Here is a 12656-nt window from a genome sequence, read left to right as displayed (position 1 = left end):
TTATATTTCAGACATACTACATAATGATTCGATATTCGTACATACTGAGAAATGTTCACCATAATAAGTCTAGTTAATAACCATTACCACATACAGTTACAGAATTTTATTTCTTGCGATGCAAACTTTTAAGGTTTACCATCTTAGCAGGTTTCAAATATGCAATACAGAAGTATTAACTACAGTCACCATGCTGTATATTACATCCCCATGACTTATTTATTTTATAACTGGGAATTTTTTACCTTTTGATTCTTTTCATCCATTTTGCCCATGCCTCAACCCTTGCCTCTGGTAATCACCAATCTGTTCTCTGTACCTCTGAGCTTGGTTTTGTGACCAATAATGACTCAAGTAACAAAACCTGTGAATTATTTACTTTTTAAACTAAGCTAGAAAAGATTCAGGTTTATTACTATAATGTCTTCTCATTTACCTGCATTAGAAATGGGGGTGGAATTTCTGCTAGACCATTGGGAACTGCCCATAACTCTGGGTTCCCCATGAAATCTTTGCTGTCACAGAAGACACAGTGGAAAGCTGTTCCAAACCAGAATTCTTTGAAGAGTGGCATCTCTAGACATACCTTCCTCTAGGAAGGGAGTAAGTAGCCTGCCTTTCTTCTTATTACGGACAATTATATTTCAAAAGCCAACTTTTTGTTCATAAAAAGCAAGGGGAGAGGGATAGAGAGACTCTAAAGGCAACCAGAGACTAGGAGAAGATCATTCTTCTCTTTAAAAAAAATAAAATAAAATAAAAATAAAAATCATTCTACTCTATCATAATGGAGATGGCTTCTCAGCAGGTTGGAGGCCAAGAACTTCATTTAATGATTTTTCCCCTCACAATGCTAATAAGAGGTTTCTTTTTAAAATAAATATACTTAATTTAAAAAAATAGTCAATCTAAAAAAATATTAGTGACTACATAAAAACACAAAGGTTACTCAAAAATGAAAAAAATAATGAATTGGCGTCTAGAATGATAGCCGTCCGGGAAAGCCTGCTCTAAACACAGGGGCTGCCTGTGTTTTTTCTAACTGTGCCTGCATTTTACTTCCTCCGTGCCATTTTCTTTTTTTCTTCAACCTGTAATGTTATTTTCTCATCTTCCCTCCACCTAATCTCTGTCTATGGAAATGCTAGGATATAATAAAAAGTCAGTTCCTCTTGCAAGAGTGCCCAAGTTCCCACAGCCAGGCCATCACCCTCTTGTAGGTACCCAAAACACACCTCATAGCTCTGCTATTAAGAAGCTCGTCTCTCCAAGCAGATGGAGCGTCCCCCTTGAGGGCAAGAGAATGCACCGATTCATCTGTAGGCATCACAGAGAACAGAACACTGTTTTCCACATGTGTCAGGATATACAGAAAATGTTGGTTTAATTGAATTGAATTTCTAAACAATCTGTTCAGAAGATGCACCAAGGTCAGTAGTCAGGATCCTACATTCACCTGCAAACAAACTCCTAGGGATGGGAGAGAGGAGCTGACTAAGGAGGAAACTACCCCTCCTTTTTTGTCTTTGTTTGTTTGTTTGAAGATTTAATTTATTTGAGAGACAGAGAGAGAAGAGAGAGAGAGAGAGAGAAATAAAGAGAGAGAATGTGGGGATGGGGGGCAAAGGGAGAAACAGACTTCCCACTGAGCAGGGAGCCCCACCTGGGATCACGACCTGAGCTGATCCAACTGAGCCACACAGGCATCCCACCCCTCCTTTTTTGGCAGAAATGTCAATGTGCCATTTTTAAACCAAAGTAGTACAAGTTTTCTCTTAAGTCATAAGGCATTGGTCCACATTAAATTCACAGGCCTCGTAACCTTGGTAATGCGGGACCTTACTAGCAGCAGCTATGTCTGAAAAGCAGATCATTCATCACGCCTTTCATAATTTAACTATTCAGGACTATATCTTATTTCAGAAAGGATCCAATGAAACTTATATAAATACATATACCACAACAAGACAAAATGGTGTATCTCAGAAGAGAAAGAAAAAAATAAAACAAAGGGAAACTGAATGTAGAGAAGATATGCTGTCCTGGGAGTGAGATTTATACACCAAATTAACGTATTCTATAAAATCTTGCATATTTCTTAGAGGCAGGTCAGAGGTTTGGCTCTAACACTTCTAGTAGCCAACAAACACAGGATGATGTGTTTGAATCATTGAATTATGTGAACAATCAGTCACATAATTCAATACCCCTAAGATAAAAACGCAAAGCGATCAGAGAACTGTCTTTCCCTTGGTCCTCATAAAAAAAAAGATATTTTATCATGCAACAAATAAAGTCCTCAAGGACATCTTTGCTGTTGATTTCTCAGAAAACTTTGGAAGACCATTCCTCATAACAAGCTTCACAGGCAAATGACAGTACACAAGTCGATAAATGCAAATGATGGAGAAGATGATAATCAAACCAAAGAAGGGGTCCAGGTACATAGCTCCCTGCAGGTCTAGATTTATCAGAAACAGATCTTATTCTACCTGGACTAACCCAAAATCCAGAGGCTTCATGTATCCACCTATCTTTAAAATTAAAAATAAAACTTGATACATGCGTCCATTCTTCTTGGGACTATGTCTTTAGTTTCATAACATCCTCAAAGAGAAGCAAGACTCAAGAAAAGTGAAGAACCATTGATCTAAAGAACTAGACTAGGTATCCTTCAGGTAACCTTCCATAAGCAGTTTCTACTCTGAACTTCTGAAAAGTGCTAAGCTTCAAGACCGCAGCCCCTTGTAAGCATCTGAAGTCCAGCTTCTCTGAAGACAAGTATGGAACTCTGTGCTTAATCACTGACCAAGCTGTGTGTCAACTGTATGATGCAATGATATATGACTGTTAATACAGTAATGATGGAGCACATAACGATGGAGCATCGTTTTTCCAGATAGGTTTCAGCCATGAACACTGACAAAGTTGCCTCAAAAGATTGGTGATATTTCTTCTACATAACATAAAAAGTAAAATAAGCTAACAACAACAACAACAAATCCATCTTTTGCCTGTAGATAAAAATTACAGATAAGCATACACACACACACAAAACTTCCCAGATAAACATTTTTTAATTTTAAAAATAACCTTTCCACATCAGTTGGTATAATCTGAGCTATTTTTATTACCTTTCTGTTGTTTTAATCTTTTTAAATCTTTTGTTATCCAGAAAAACAATCATCATCATAGCTTTAGACAAACACACACACATACAGGTGCACACATACACGGAGTCAACGATCCACCCACAGTATCATGTATCAGTTAGAATGTCTCGGGTGCCTGGGTGGCTCAGCGGTTGAATATCTGTCTTCCGTCCAGGGCGTGATCCTGGAGTCCCAGGATCAAGTCCCACATCAGGCTCCCTGCATGGAGCCTACTTCTCCCTCTGTCTGTGTCTCTGCCTGTCTCCCTCTCTCCCTCTATCTGTGTCTCTCATGAATAAATAAATAAAATCTTTAAAATATAATAAATAAACAAATAAACAAATAAATAAATAAATAGTTAGAATGTCTCAAGGGCCCCACGGCATCATGTGAGGAACCTGGCCTGTAAGACCAGAGACAAGGCTCTTTAAGATGTCATTCATGTAGAAGTCACAGCTATCCAGAGTCTGGTCCTCAGCATAAGAAGTCCAGAGATATATCTTTGTCAAAAATACACAATTGAATAGACTAAAGAGAACCAAGTCATGCTAAGAAGCTGAAGTACAAATCAGAATACCAATTTATTAATTAATCATGGAGAATATTCCTTTTCACTAATCAGAAAATTTGCACCAGAAGCCAGGATGCTGCTTCCCCAATGCTAAGATACCTGAAATCCTGAATTAATAATCAGTTTACCGTAAGTTAGAACAAAGAGAAATAGAATTTGGGGGATACCTAATAAATTATCCATATCCACATATGCCTTTCTAGTGATCAAAATTGTGGCCTTCACATGTAGAGTCTCTCTTCCTAGAATATTGTTGCCCTAACAAGGCAGACTTCTTGGTCTCTAAGCTTTATTTTTCCACATCTTTCTCTCCACTAAGTATTTCTCTAGATAGGTATAATACAAATGATGGAGGTGTACCTTAGGTGATTATCTCTATTTTTCAGATTAGTAGCTCCCAGATAAAGTAGACTAAGCAACTCATCCATGGTCACAGCTAGTATAAGGCAGAGCAGAGATTCACAGCCAGATCTCAAACCAAAGCCTGTGCTTTTAACTTGCAGTAAATAATGCCTTCTCTGGGCGTATCTTTCTCTGGGCGTTCCACCTCCCAGTCCGATTTAAATGACCCTACTCAGTGTTCCCATAACACCCTAAGCACAACACGACTGTAATTTTTGTTATACAGATCTATTTTTCTCACTACACTGAAACTTTGGGAGGACAGGAACCCTGTCTCGTTCACCTCTGTGTCCCTGGGGCGTTATCAATTGAGGTACATATTCAAACTAATTTGTCCAGTGGCTTAACCTAAAAATCACCAAACTGCAGACCTTGAACTAACTTTAGGAAGGTCACATCTTAAGACCATCAAAAAACACCTCATCTAAAAAATGATATGAAACATATATATACGAGGTGGCTCAGGTCCTTTCTATATTTAAAAAGCAGTACCATTGTAGATGGGCTCTCATATTTGTATAAAATATCTCATTAGTTTGAATTATTAGAAATAAAATTAAGGTCCTCATTTATCTTCTGTATACAACATATATAAATAAAAGAGAGTTCAAAAAAACCTCCCTCTTTCCTGAAAGGAGACAACTATCATCTATACCAAAATCAAACAGTGGCACCCTCCTCTGGTGAATGTTACAGGAGCTAAAACAACACAAAAGACAACAATTAGATGGTGTGTGTGTGGGGGGGGGGGGTTCCATGAATAAAAGAAAAGTAAGATAAAAATTACCTAGTATTATTTGTTATTATCACATTCCCAATAGCAACAAAATGACTACCTTTTACATCACTTTTCTTATTTTGCCCTAAAATGAAGCCAAGGTGAACAAACTGGCTACATACTATAGGAGGTTGTAGATAGAACAATTACTCTATTTTTAAGGAGGTTACCATATAGGTAAAATTCATCTATTTAGATAAAAACATTTATCATGTCCCTTTTCCAAATGATACATTTACCAGAAGATAGTACTGGAAATTTTTCAACCTGAAATCTGTTTAGATCTGCAACTTTCAGGTTTTAGAATATCAACTTAAGAGAAAATTTAAAATACTCATTCACTTACACGTGCAGGCTCAAAACATGCCAGTACAGCACACCAAGCAAGCACAATCCAAAGTTTCATGACATTAATACTACATCCAGACCTTTAAGAATAAAACTGTGCTAAGACCTGAAGCAGGTTATCAGCTTCCCAATTTTAATTTAAACATATATAATAAATATAAGCTTTTTAAAAAATAATTCACAGCAATCTAGACTAGAAATATAGAATGAAAATACAGACATTCTGATCAAACCAAGAAAGCAATTTAGTCATTATATTGGGAACATTATCATTCACCCAAGCACAGAGCATCTCTTCTCTCAATTAATTTCAGGTTTTTCACCTATCCTGTGACCAAGGAGAAACAAACCCCACACTACACAAAGAGCTATAAAATCACAACCAGTAAGAAACCTTCGTTTTGAAAGACAGAACTTGGGCTAGGGTGGATGGAAAAATAGCAGAAACTGTTCTTAGTTCTACCCCATAAATTTTCCAACTAAGTTTGTCATTCCTGGCAAAGTTGGTTTAAGGCAGATGGACACAGTATCTCAGAATGATTAGCAGAGTGGTGGGTGAAGGACTTTGTATCAAAGACAGAATGCAAATAAGATAAGCAACTGAAAGCTTTTCCCAGTGTTCACCCAAAACAAAGGCCAAAGAAAAAGCAAATCCTGAAAAAGAATGACCTACTGACATCCTCTGCAGCCCACCAGAGACCAGAAGGACCAAGATGAGAGCTGGAGGGAAAGTTGGATGCCAGCACAGAGCATGAAGGTAGGGAAGGGGGCTAATGAAGAAGAGGGCAGAGGTAATAGGAGTAAGAAAGTGTGCTGGGAAAAAAAAAAAAAAAAAAGATGTATGCAACACTGAAACTCTTACAAACTACCAATTGAGAAAGATGGGGTGGCTGGCCTGACGTGCTTGGGAGCCCGGCGCTGGAGCCACATTTGCCACTCACTTCCCCTGGACCAATGCCCAACCACCAGAGCCAACCCTCGCCCCGACCTCCAGGAAATCCGAGCCCTGGCACGCAATCAGGGTGCCGCAGAAATGCAGCAAAGGGACCTGAACCGGCCTCCCGCATCGTCTCTTGCCCCAGACGAACCCCAAATAAAGGAGTTTAGAAGCAAGGAGATGCCTGCGCACCCACGCTGGCCAGGGCGCCCGGGCGAGATCTGGGCACCGCCGCCTATGCGGGCATTGCCACCTCTGCAAAGGCCAGAGGCATCTCGGTCCCGCGCCACGATCCAGCTAAAAGCAGGCGACCTGCGAGGCGCTGCCGTCAACGGGCCCGACTGCACTTGCAAAGTTAATGGAGTTGGGAAGACGCGCAGAGCTGTGCCTCCGGTGCCTCCTCCGGGAGGATGCGATGGGAAGGAGTCCCAGCTGCCTTCATTCTCGCCGAGCCCTCCCTCACTGACCGCGCTCTGCAGATTTTGTCTCTCTTCTTTAAAGAGAGTCAAAGATGTTTTCTTTCTTCTTTGCGGCTGGCTTAGCCTCAAACCCTAGAACAAGGGGCGCTGAGGCCTTGGGCCAAAGTTGTCCGTGGAAACCATAAACTCTCCCCGAAAAAAAACTAGCACAGTCATTTGCACTGGTCCTGGCCTTGGGAAACCTCATAAATTACGAGGCACAAACCAGATGGTGGACGACCCTCCCCCCCCCCATCCCCACCCCCAACTGGCCCCTGAGAGACACCAAGAGGTCTGGATCCAGCAGCATTTTTCAAACAGCTTGAGCCACGTCTGGATCCAGTGCCTTTGTCCAGCCGGACACCAGGTCATCACCACGCCCCTCGCACCCAGCTCCTACCTCGCTGCTCACACCACCGCTCGTCTACACACACGCACGCGAACAGAACCCTCGAGAGCTCCTACCTCGCCCCCGTGTCCGTCAAAGATCCCAAAGATGGACGGGTGCGTCTTGTTGGCCAGGTCCGTGAGAACTTCAAAGCGGTCCTCCATGTGGTCTCTCCGGCCCTGGATGGAGTACACAGCCACGTTGTGGCTCTTAAACTCCCAGGTCTTGGAAAACTCGGCCTCCAGGACGTCGAGACCCCCGAGCCGATCGTTCTGCATGATCTCGGCCACCTTGCCCTTCACCATCTTCACGGCGTCCCGGCTGGACTTGACGATGGTCTTCACCTCGTCCGTGTGGAAGAAGTAACTCCACAGCGCCAAGCTGATGCACAGCAGGAAGAGCGTCTCGGGTCTCAGCAAGAAGTAGCGCATGATGCGACCCAGCAGAGACAGCAAAGTCATTGTATCCTCTATCATTTATTATCGCTACAGCCCCAACCACCAGCAGCGACGCGCGGGGGCCCCGAAGGCTCGCCGGGTCCCGGAGCCCTGCGCGGCGGGGCCGGCCCGCGGGGAGGGAGGCGGAGCAGCGGCCGAGGGCGGGGGGAGGAGACTCGCCGAGCCGGGCGGCAGGCGGGCGAGCAGGCGGCTCCCGGCCCGCACGGCGAACGCAGGCAGTTTCCCTTTTGTCTCCGGCCTCGGCGGCGGGGAGGCCCGCGCCCTGCGCACCGGCGCCCGAGCCCGCGGACCGCGCCGCCTCCCCTCCCCGCGCCCCTTTGTGAGGCGGCGGCCCAGACGGCAGCGGTGGCCGCGAGCCGGGCGGGAGGATTCAAGTTGAAGTTGCGCCGGGCGAGTCCACCGCGGTGGGCGGGAGGATTCGGGGCGGGGGGCGGCCCCTCCGCGGTACCCCCTCGCCGCCCGGGGAGCGATCAGCAGCAGGTGAGGAGGCGCGGGGCGCGGGAGCCCAGCGGGCGAGGCATGCACGTCCCCTCGGTGGCCGCGGCGGCGGAGCGCAGCGCAGCGCCGGCCGAGCGCTCCGATGCCTGCAGACACCCCGAGGAGCCCCAGAGAATAAAAGTTTTGCGGGAGCCCGGGCAGAGGCGGGGGTTCGCGGCGCCCGGCGACGCAGCACGATCCGCGCGGAGCCGCAGGCGGCCGGCGGGCTCTGCCTGCCTCTCCCCAGCACCTCCCGGCTCCGCTCGGCGCCGCTCGGCTCCGCTCGCGCGCTCGCTCCTCTGCCCCGGCCCGCGCTCGCCCCGCCCCGCCCCGCCCCGCCCCGCCCCGCGCGCGCTCGCCCCGCCCCCGAGCCGGGGCTCCAGGCCCGCGGTGCTCGCGCCGAGCTGTCAAGCGCCGGGGAAGCTCCGCCGCGGCCGGCGCGCTCGCAGCTCCGGGCCGTTCCGACGAAGCGGAAGCGAGGGGGAGGAGAGGGGCGCGCCCGCTGCCTGGCTCGAGGCGGTGACCCTTCCCCGCTCCTGCGCGGGCTCCCGGGACCGAATACTGCTGCTCCGCGGCAGAGCGAACGGCGGTTTCCTCGGGAGCTGGCGTCGCCGCTGGAAAGCAGAGCGCCGCCCGGGAGCGTCCCCCCCTCCGGCCCGCTGCACTGTAGTGCGGTCCCCGCCTCGCCCGGCATAAGGCAAGCGAGAAGGGACGCACTTTGCCGGCTCGCGAAGCGAGGCGGACGGGACCCGACAGTTGGGACCTCACGCGGGCGCAGAGCGAGCCTGAGGCCTGGAAGGAAGCCCGCTCGCCGAGCAAAGACCCCGCGGGAGCAGCGGCGCGCGAGGACTCCAGCCACCGGGAAGCACGGGAGCGCGCTCCGCGGGTCAGCTCGGGCGGGGAGGCGACGGCCGGCCTCCCTGGGGCTGCGTCCGCGCCGGGACCGGAGGCCTTGGGCGGGGAGGCACGGAGCCGCCTAGCGGGGCCCCGGGGCGTTCCCGAGCCTGCGGCGGCCGAGACTTCCGGGACCCTGGGAAAGCTCCGGCCTCGCGGCCTCCTACCACCTGCTCGGCCGCCGCAGGACGGAGGGAAGCGGGGGCGGGAGTCTTTGGAGGTGCGGGCGGGAAGGGCCGCGGGGGAGAGTGCGGGCTTCCAGAAGCCGCCGAAGACCGCTCGCTGAAATGCGGGCAGGTGTCGATGGGGGGAACGAACTGTACAGATCACCTTAGAGCACGGAAAGAGGCCAGCCCGGGGCTCAGCGGTTCAGCGTCGCCTGCAGCCCGGGGCGTGACCCGGGAGACCCGGGATCGAGCCCCACGTCGGGCTCCCCGCCTGGAGCCTGCTTCTCCCTCTGCCTGAGTCCTCTCTCTCTCTCTCTCTCTGTGCGTCTCTAATGAATAAATAAAAATCTTTTTTAAAAAATAAAATACAGAAAGAAGTAACCTTTAAAGGAAATTATTCACTCTCGCTGCCCCTGTCCAGGAAGAGAAGTGCTGATCCGCCAGCCTGGAGGGTAGACGCCGCCTGACCCAGCCCAGCCCTGTGCGTCTGACACGGCCCCCCCGCCCCCGCCCCCAAGCATTCCCGCCTTGGTATGATACCGACAACGCTTAAAAAAAATTTTTTTTTAATTAAAATAAAGAGGTATAAAATATTGAAAAGAAATACACCAAAGTGTTCGGCGTGCTTAACCACAATAGTGGAGGATACGTGGTTTTCATGTTCTGCTTTTGGACTTTTGTCTGCTTTCTACGACTTTTCCAAGATACTTACAAAAAGACATAGCTTGCTATCATAACCAGAAAAGAAAGAAAGCTCTGACTTTTAAAAGGCATACACAGTACGTTCTCAATTATAAACGCATGCATACAAAAGGCAGGAAGACTATATAGGAAAAACTGTTAACAGTATGTTGTTTTTGACATCTAAGATACTGGCCCCCTCTTTTGTTTTGCACTTTTCAGTATATTCCACCTGATAAATAGGATTAATAGTTTTGAAATAAATTAGGCCATCCTGTTCAAAAGTCTTAAGTCATGAGATTCCAAAGTGAGATAATGAATTTAAAAAGCCTTTAGGAACTCTAAAGCAAAAGTAATACATTAGTGTTGTCGTGAAGATACGAGTCTACGATATTTCTTACTGTAAATTAGCAAATATCTTCTGGGTGCATTATCAGTTTCTCTGTACGTAATGGCAAAAGCAGCTTCCACATAAGCTGATCAAGATTCCAGAACTACAAGTCTAATCAGGCCTCGAAGCAGAAGTAAAATTCCAAATCTAGGGGTCCACCCAGCTGGTCCAATACGTTACTATATTGGTGACAGCAGCAGATACTCATGAGAGGCATGATTTGTGTTTCCTCCATACCTAGTAAAGAAGAGAAAGGACCATACTGGTTTCTCTGGAAGTAGCAAAAGGAGGGCTTGACTAGATTAATAGATCTAAGATATCCTGTGGATTCTGGGGAGATACGCTTTGACATTTGCATCTAGGTAGTTCATTTTTATGAAAAATCAATAAAATGATTTTTCAAGTAGACCCTATAGGCATTGTCTTATTTCTATTAAGAAATTCATATCGTTTACACAGTAACTTTTAAAGGCCTAATAAAATGTTTTGTTATGGTTTGCTATGAATGTTAATATATTTGAGAAAAAGACCTTCCTCTAATGACAAAGTAACCTTTGCATATTCCTAGAAATTATGAAGGTTTTTATGTATATCAATTTATTTCCATCCTTATAATAATCCTAGGAAGAAGATAAAGGAGCTGCTATCTCTGTTATAAATATGAGGAAAATGAGGCACGAAGATGTAAATGAATACCACAAATCACAGGAGCCCAGGTGACTTAGCGGTTTAACACCTGTCTTCGTCCCCAGGTGTGATCCTGGAGACCCGGGATCAAGTCCCATGTCGGGCTCCCTGCATGGAGACTGCTTCTCCCTCTGCTTGATCCCTGCCTCTCTCTCCCTCTGTGTCTCTCATGAATAAATAAATAAAATCTTAAAAAAAAAACAAAAACCCACAATTCAGTATAAGAAGTTGGAAAGTCAAACTCAGTTCTTCTTACCACCAATCCAGTGCTCTCAAGATCCATTGATTTCCCAGTGATACTGAGATGATTAGTCTAATTTTTATGCTTCTCTAGTAATATTTCAGTGGCTCTTTTGTCACAGAAATATGAAAAAGACTACACAGGTTCTTATCCCACAATTCTGACTTCAACCTTTGGCTTTAGCCTTGTCAAAGCTGCACTGTTAAGTCCCTCACCCACTGAGAATATGTGCTGGGCAGAAGACAAGTACAAGTAAACTGTCCTTCATCTCTACAAAAAAAGCCTAAAAGATTTGTTGCTAGAGTGAAATACTATCTGAATTTCACAGGGAAGAAAAAAGTACCACAGACTGTGCCTTATGCAAATTCTATACCATTACAGGTGACATAGTAATGAACCAAAAGCTAATTGCAATCCTAGGTTTTCATGAAATACCAAAAAATATAGCTTTTAGAAGTAACACATTCTCAGAACTTTCAGAATTGTAGCTCTTAGGTTTAAGAAATCTTTAAAACAGTTTGATAACACTTATTTTCTGTATAATGTCAATCTATGATGTCCCCATTTCTTTTTGGTTTGTTTTTTTTTTAAAGATTTTATTTATTTATTCATGAAAGACACAGACAAAGGGAGAAGCAGGCTCCATGCGGGTAGCCTGACGTGGGACTCGATCCCCGGTTTCCAGGATCAGGCCCTGGGCTGAAGGCGGCGCTAAACCGCTGAGCCACCTGGGCTGCCCTTCTTTATGGTTTTGCCAATTACAAAGTTGTAAAAATTAAGTAAAATGATTTATCAACTCTAAACAATCAATGTAATGAAAGTATCCCTGAAATATTTTAAATTCATCTTCCATACATATAGAAAATCTCTGAACATTTTTCAATTTCCCAATTATGAGTTTAATTTCTATTCTGTATTGTTCATGTTTGTATTTTGTGTTGTTCCTGCCTAATGCATATAAATATATACGGCGTATTGAGTAGTATTCTTTAACTAATATTCTATCAATATACATCTATATTTTTAAACTATACATACAAAGGGTGCACCAAGCACAGCAAACATCAGTACTACACCCATGAATCCATGAATCCATCATCCCACCTAAAAACTGACCTGTGACAAATCTTTGCACCAGCCTAGGAGTTTCTTTCCCTATCCCACTTCCTTCCTTGTCCTGCACAGGTAACAGCTATCCTAAATTTTGTGTCTTACCATCCCCTTGTCTTTTTAAAAAATAACATCATCATATATGTCTGCATCCCTAAGTAATATATATTTTTTTTAGTTTTGCTCACTTTTAAGCTTTTTATAAAGTGGGTATCTTACTGTGTGTAGTCTTCTGGGGTTTTTTTTTGGGGGGGGTGGGTTTGTTTTGTTTTTTTTTCACCTAATATTGTACTTCTAGATCCTTCTATGCCATTACAATGGCATGGAAGTCATTTTCACTACTACATAATATTCTAGTGTGTGGCTGTTCTACAATTTATTTATCTTCATTCTATGGACATTTGAGTACCCAGTTTTTTGCTGTTATGATCAATGAGTTCATGAGCAATTTTTGTACTATCTCTTGGGGCGTGTGTGCCAAAGTTTCCCTACAGTGCTATAGAGTAGTTGGGAATG

At 45.4% G+C, this 12656-nt stretch overlaps 1 protein-coding gene and 1 long non-coding RNA gene across 2 annotated transcripts in view; one reads left to right on the top strand and one right to left on the bottom strand.

Annotated features, from left to right (window-relative positions):
• The window catches only part of PPM1L (protein phosphatase, Mg2+/Mn2+ dependent 1L), a 313216-nt gene extending 305573 nt beyond the window's left edge, over nt 1–7643 (bottom strand). Inside the window, exon 1 of the mRNA XM_025425431.3 lies at nt 7112–7643. Within this exon, the coding sequence (XP_025281216.1) occupies nt 7112–7510 (399 nt within the window). The 5' untranslated portion in view covers nt 7511–7643. The remainder of the gene's footprint in view (nt 1–7111) is intronic.
• Nucleotides 7644–8345: 702 nt separating this feature from the next.
• Nucleotides 8346–12005, top strand: LOC125754331 (uncharacterized). The gene is made up of 2 exons (XR_007408272.1): nt 8346–8855; nt 9452–12005. It is a non-coding gene; the product is annotated as an uncharacterized LOC125754331 (long non-coding RNA).
• The last annotated feature ends 651 nt before the right edge of the window (nt 12006–12656 follow it).

Source organism: Canis lupus, chromosome 34 (assembly GCF_003254725.2).
Source record: "Canis lupus dingo isolate Sandy chromosome 34, ASM325472v2, whole genome shotgun sequence".
Lineage (NCBI taxonomy): Eukaryota > Metazoa > Chordata > Mammalia > Carnivora > Canidae > Canis > Canis lupus.
The sequence above is the reverse complement of the archived record's forward strand: the minus strand, read 5'-3'. Positions and strand labels throughout refer to the sequence as shown.